At 57.7% G+C, this 6,000-nt stretch overlaps 1 protein-coding gene across 1 annotated transcript; it reads left to right on the top strand.

Annotated features, from left to right (window-relative positions):
• Positions 1–900: 900 nt before the first annotated feature.
• LOC107540001 (CMRF35-like molecule 6) lies at positions 901–5,778 on the top strand. The gene is made up of 4 exons (XM_016216662.2): positions 901–1,020; positions 1,285–1,626; positions 4,434–4,545; positions 5,634–5,778. The coding sequence occupies exons 1-4, from the start codon at positions 960–962 to the stop codon at positions 5,776–5,778; spliced, it is 660 nt and encodes a 219-aa protein (XP_016072148.2). The 5' UTR covers positions 901–959.
• The last annotated feature ends 222 nt before the right edge of the window (positions 5,779–6,000 follow it).

The following is a 6,000-nucleotide window of genomic DNA, read 5'->3' as shown; positions in this document are numbered from 1 at the left end:
CTCCGTCCTGAATCTCGCAGGGGTTGGCTTTCGGAAGAAAGCGTAGGGTGAACGCTCAGAGGGCTGGTGACGGCTGCTCCACACCAGTGTCGCGGAACAGGGAAACGCAAAGGGGGGCGCAGCCTTGGATGTGACCCCAGGACCAGGAAGGGAGTGTTGAAGGCATCTGAGGTCGCAGTGCCAACCTGTGTGGGAGGAAGAGCTGGGGGCCCCACGGGATCAGAGCGGCCCATGGGTGCCTGGAGCTACAGGTCTGTGGTCATAGCGCCTCTGAGGTCACCACCAAGGCCAGAGAAGGTGAAGAGGCCTGGTTTTCATCCCAGACCTATCAACCTTTGTTGTTGTTAATTCTCACCTGAGGATATATATTTTTTCTCATTGCTTTTCAGCGAGAGTTAAAGGGTGGGAGGGGAGGAGAGAGAGAAACATGGATGTGAGAGAGACACAGCGACTGGTTGCCTCCCGCATGCCCCTGACCAGGGGCAGGGAGCAACCCCGAAACCCAGGTACGTGCCCTTGACTGGGAATTGAACCTGCGACCCTTCTGTGCTCAGGTCAACGCTCTAACCACTGAACCACACAGACCAGGGCAGGACTGTCTCTCTTGACAACAAAGAGGTGACATATCTCAGAGGAAATGTCCCAGTTTAGCTGTGCTGTGCGGAGATGGGTGTGGCCGTGAGAGGAGCTCTGAGAAGGGGCAGCATCCTGTCCAGTCGCTGGCATTGAGAGAAGCCAAGGGCACCGGGATCCAGGGGCCTGCAGTAGCCTGAGCAGCTTCTAACCCTGAACTTCCTGCACCCTGACCAGCTCCAGCATTGGACTCAAAACTGGGCTGGGCAAGGAAGCAGAGAGGCCCGGCAAAGCAGAGCTGTGGAGGCCCAACCCTCCGTGAGGACGCTTGACGTTGTCTACACACAGAGCCTGGTGCCGCTGCCGGTGGGGTCTCCGCCGGAGAGATGGCTCCAAGGGGAGGGGCCCCGTGGCTGCCGTCAGCTCTGCTCTTTCTCCAGGTCCCAGGTGAGTGGCGCAGGCTGGGCGGGGAGCTGGGCCCTGAGTGGGGAAAGGAAGGAGCGGGGCGGTGGTGGGTGAGGTGCAGCCCAGAGGAGGAAGGACGCGCAGGGAGGGAGGCAGAGAAGCTTCGGGAGCAGCCAGCGCCGCCTCAGCTGCAGCCACGGGACCCGTGCACAGAGCAGGCGGGTCTCGTCCGCAGTGCCAGCCAGGGCAACACCGGTGAGGGCGGGCCTGTGATTAACCATCAGAATCAGGGATGTGGTCTTCCAGGCTGTCTGTCGCTGAGCGGCCCCAGCCGCGTGACGGGCACCGTCGGGGGATCCCTGAGCGTGCAGTGTCAGTACGAGGCGGAGTTCACCGAACAAAAGAAATACTGGTGCAAAGGCCGATGTCCGTCACTGCTGAAGAAGATTGTGGAGACCACAGAGTCAGAGAGAGAAGCGAGGAGCGGCCGTGTGTCCATCAGGGACGATCCAGCAAACCTCACCTTCACCGTGACCTTGGAGAACCTCGAAAAGGGTGATGAAGGCACATACTGGTGTGGGATCGATAGAACATGGCGAGAAATAAGTTGGGACCCCACCTTCAAGGTTCTGGTGTCTGTGATCCCAGGTGAGCCGCACGCACCCTCCCCTTGTCCCAGCTCCAGGCTGCCTGATCTGTACCTGGTCACCCCACTGGTCGGTCAGGACAGACGTGGAATGAAGAGCTGCGTGAGGTGGGGGCTCAGTGATTAGGACACAGTGTGTGGGTGTTGTGTTGTCTGGGCATGCACACACATACTCACACACACACTCACACACACACGCACACACACACTCACACACTCGCACACGCGCACACACACTCACACACACACGCACACACACACTCACTCACACACACACGCACACACACACTCACTCACACACACACGCACACACACTCACACACACGCACACACACTCACACACTCACACACACTCACACTCACACACACATACACACACACACGCACACACACACTCACACACTCGCACACGCGCACACACACGCACACACACACACACTCACACACACACGCACACACACACTCACTCACACACACACGCACACACACTCACACACACGCACACACACTCACACACTCACACACACTCACACTCACACACACACTCACACACACACACGCACACACACACTCACACACTCGCACACGCGCACACACACTCACACACACTCACACACACTCACACACTCACACACTCACACACACTCACACACTCACACACACGCACACACACACGCACACACACTCACACACACTCACACACACTCACTCACACACACACGCACACACACTCACACACACTCACTCACACACACACTCACACACACACTCACACACACACACACTCACACACACTCACACACACGCACACACACATACTCACTCACACACACACTCACACACACTCACACACACTCACTCACACACACACGCACACACTCACACACACTCACTCACACACACTCACACACACACTCACACACACTCACACACACTCACACACACGCACACACACATACTCACTCACACACACACTCACACACACGCACACACACATACTCACTCACACGCACACACACACGCACACACACTCACTCACACACACACTCACTCACACACACTCACACACACGCACACACACACTCACACACACACACTCACACACACACTCACACACACACAAGCAAAGGCACAGTCTGTTCCAGACCCTCTGTCACTGTCTCAAGCCTGGATGGTTCCTGAGGAACCAGCCTCACAGCCATGGTCCTGGGGGTCTGCAGCATTCAGCAGCCATGAGAGGGGCCCAGTAGGAGCCCCAGGTCCCTGTGTGGGGCTCCTGTGATGTTTTGGGAGCCACCCTGTCCCTTCAGGCTGACCCTCTCCCTCCCCCTCTTTCTCAGATGCCTTGTACCCACAGGAGGGAACCCTGAGAAACCCCTGAAAATACCTCCCTCGGACAAAGGAGGGGCAAGGTGACCAAGTGGGCTCTCAGGTGTTAGGGCCCCAAACTTTCTTCCATGTCCTCCAAACAATTCTTCTCTAGCAGAGCACCTGTCTAAGCTCATAGGTTTCCCCCTGTGCTCTTGCTCTGAGGTTGCCTCTGGCTCCCCTTACTTCCTCCTTATAGGCCTAGTTTCTCACCCTCACATGAGAGGTTTCCTCACATGCCCTTTGTGTGCTCCTATTTGAGAGAGGAACGGAGCCCTGGCCAGTTTGGCTCAGTGGTGAGAGCATCGGCCCGGGGACTGAAGGGTCCCAGGTTTGATTCCAGCCAAGGGCACAGACCTCGGTTGCAGGCTCGGTCCCTGCCCCAGGCGGCACTCGAGTGGGACGCAACCAACCCCTGTGTCTCTCTCACATCGATGTCTCTCTCTCTCTCCCATTCACTCCCTCTGAAAAGCAATGGAAAAAATTTCCCAAGTGAGGGTTAAAAAGCAAAAGAGTGAGGAACTGAAAATCCACGGAAACCTCTGGCTGTGAGGGGAAGGGGTTGTCCACGTGCCTTGAGGACAGGCCACATCCTGAGGGGTCCCCCTGGTGTGTGTCTTTCTAGATCTTTCTGCTCATTTCCTTCCCCAGACAGGACTGTCCAGTGGCTGCCCAGGGCCATGGGCCTGGCTGACAGTTTGGGGACTGAGTGCACATTCACCGCTATAACAAAGCACCACAGGCTGGCTGGTAGCTTCTGAGCAGCAGAAGCTCTTGCTCACGGCTCCTGAGGCTGGAAGCCCGAGGTCAGGAGGCCAGCACGTGGCTGAGGGCCACCTCGGGGCTGCAGGCCTCTGTGGCATCCTCCCGTGCTGGAGTGGCCTCTCAGGGCACTAATCCCATTGACCAGGGCTCCACCCTCACGACCTGATCACCTCCTAATACCGTCCCACTGGACATCAGGCTTCCAACAAAAGAATTTTGGGGACACAAACCTTCAGACCATGGCACGCCCTAAGGGACTGTGGGGTCCCGTCATTCAAGGCAGACTCTGCTGCATGTCTGTTTCCTGTGAGTCCCGCTCGACCTGTCAGCCCCTGGCTACCCGTCACTAGTTAATCGCTACAGAGTAAAGGTCACCCAGTCCCTGCAGGGCGGACGAACAAGACAGTGTGGCTGTGGCCGGGCTGTGACCTGGCGCCCAGCGCTCTGCCCACAGACCCTCTGACCCTCTGCTGAGCATCCGAACGTGCCCACCAGGCCACAGAGTTCCTGCAGAGGGGCCCGGGGAGGGGCCCAGGGGCGGGTCTAGCCTGGCTGTGGCCACAGCACATCTGTCCAGGTGGCCTGAGTGGCCTTGACTTTGAGACAGAGCCACACAGCTGACAGAGTGGGAGACCCAGGGAGGGGACACAGGGCCTGACTTGTGCTTCTTCCTTAGGCCCCACCCTGAAGGTCTTCACAAGCACCCAGAGCTCTCCCTCTGTCCTGCCAGTGACCACCAGGCCCAATATGACCAGGAGGGAGACCCCTGATCCCAGCCAACACCCTCGGTAAGGGGCCCGCATCCCAGGATTTGATGCCTGGTGGATCTCCCCTAGACGGCGGGGCAGGGGGGGTTTAGGGGAGGGGGGTTATAGTTCCTCTCCTGGCCCCTCTTTTATTCATCGAGCTCACACCTAATTATGAGGCTCCTACTAGGTGCCAGGCACCATTCTCAGCTTTGGGGTGCTGCATAAACCACCCAGACAGCATCCTGCTCTCAGAGAAGTTGTGTTCTAAGGGGTGGATTCAACAATGAACGAATATGCCAGTAAATATGCCAGTTCATGGCAAATTCTGGGAGGGAACAGGTGCTGGGGAGGGCTTTGTGGAGGGAGGGAGTAGGTTTGCTATTTAACGCACGATTATCAGGGAGGCCTCCCTGGTTAGAGGCCATGTGATGGAGACATGCAGGGTTTGGGGAGCCAGGCACTCAGTACCTGCAGAAATAGGGCTCCAGGCAGAGGGAAGAGGGGGGGCAAAGTCTGCAAAGGAGCCCTCAGGACCCAGCCTAGGCCGGGGCAAGAAGCAGAAGCCCTGGGGTTGGTGGCCTCCCCCAAGCCCTGGCCACAGCGTCATCCTGTTGAAGAGCCCAGGCCTCTGAGGGAGGTGGGAGCTGGGTGGGGCCATTCCTTCCCGCCATCAGTGGCCACTAACTAACTGTAAGTACTAACATGTTGGAGACCCTGGCCAGGCACCAGTTACCCGCTGTGAAGAAACTAGAACAGCCTGTACCCTTCTGGTTTGTGCAGGCGGCAGGAGAGCAGATACCCAACCAATAGCCACATTATTGATTCCAGTATCTCTGCTGGGGTGACCTGCAACTGTGGCGGGCTTAGGACGAACCCTTCTCCTGGCCTGGGGCCCACCTCAGTCCCTGTGCCTCACCGTATCCTAGTGGCAGCCCTTCTCTGTGTCCCCCGTTCCAATTCTTAAGGGCAGTTGTTACCCAGAGGGGCAGGGGCAGTGGTCCTTCAAGGGGGGCCGCCCCACCCACGGTTGTGACCTCAGGACCCGGGCTGAGTGACAAGGGGAAAGTGGAGGGCCCAGGGCCTTCCCCTGAAGATGTGGCTTACGTGTGTCACTGTGTCCCCCGCAGGTCCCTGCTCGGCAGTGTCCACTTCCTGGTCCTGGTCTTCCTGAAGGTGCCCCTGCTCCTGAGCATGCTCGGTGCTGTCCTGTGGGTGAACAGGCCTCAGAGCTCCGCCCCCCAGGGAACCCGTAACACCTGCTCCCGCCGATGACCCGCCCTCGGGGGCGTGGGAATGACCCCTGACTAATAAACCCTGTGTCACTGGCCATGAGTCCATCAGAATAGTCTGTGAACTCATTAGAAGGCTTTTCTTGCAATGTATCAGACACACACACACAGATATACCTAATAAATGCCTATTCATTAAGCTGGGGGTACCCACCTAGCAGCTTAAAGTAATAAGCGTCATTAGCACGTCTGCGGCCCGAAGCTT

The sequence above is a fragment of the Miniopterus natalensis genome, chromosome 17 (genome assembly GCF_054644295.1).
Source record: "Miniopterus natalensis isolate mMinNat1 chromosome 17, mMinNat1.hap1, whole genome shotgun sequence".
Lineage (NCBI taxonomy): Eukaryota > Metazoa > Chordata > Mammalia > Chiroptera > Miniopteridae > Miniopterus > Miniopterus natalensis.
This window is presented reverse-complemented; position numbering and strand designations above follow the sequence as displayed.

What these genes read in the sequence shown, in the direction of transcription:
- LOC107540001 (XM_016216662.2), top strand. Translation starts at nt 960, where the DNA reads ATGGCTCCAAGGGGAGGGGCCCCGTGGCTGCCGTCAGCTCTGCTCTTT. An exon ending in GCTCTTTCTCCAGGTCCCAG is followed by an intron (nt 1,021 to 1,284) that starts GTGAGTGGCGCA and finishes GTGGTCTTCCAG; the next exon opens with GCTGTCTGTCGCTGAGCGGC. An exon ending in GATCCCAGCCAACACCCTCG is followed by an intron (nt 4,546 to 5,633) that starts GTAAGGGGCCCG and finishes TGTCCCCCGCAG; the next exon opens with GTCCCTGCTCGGCAGTGTCC.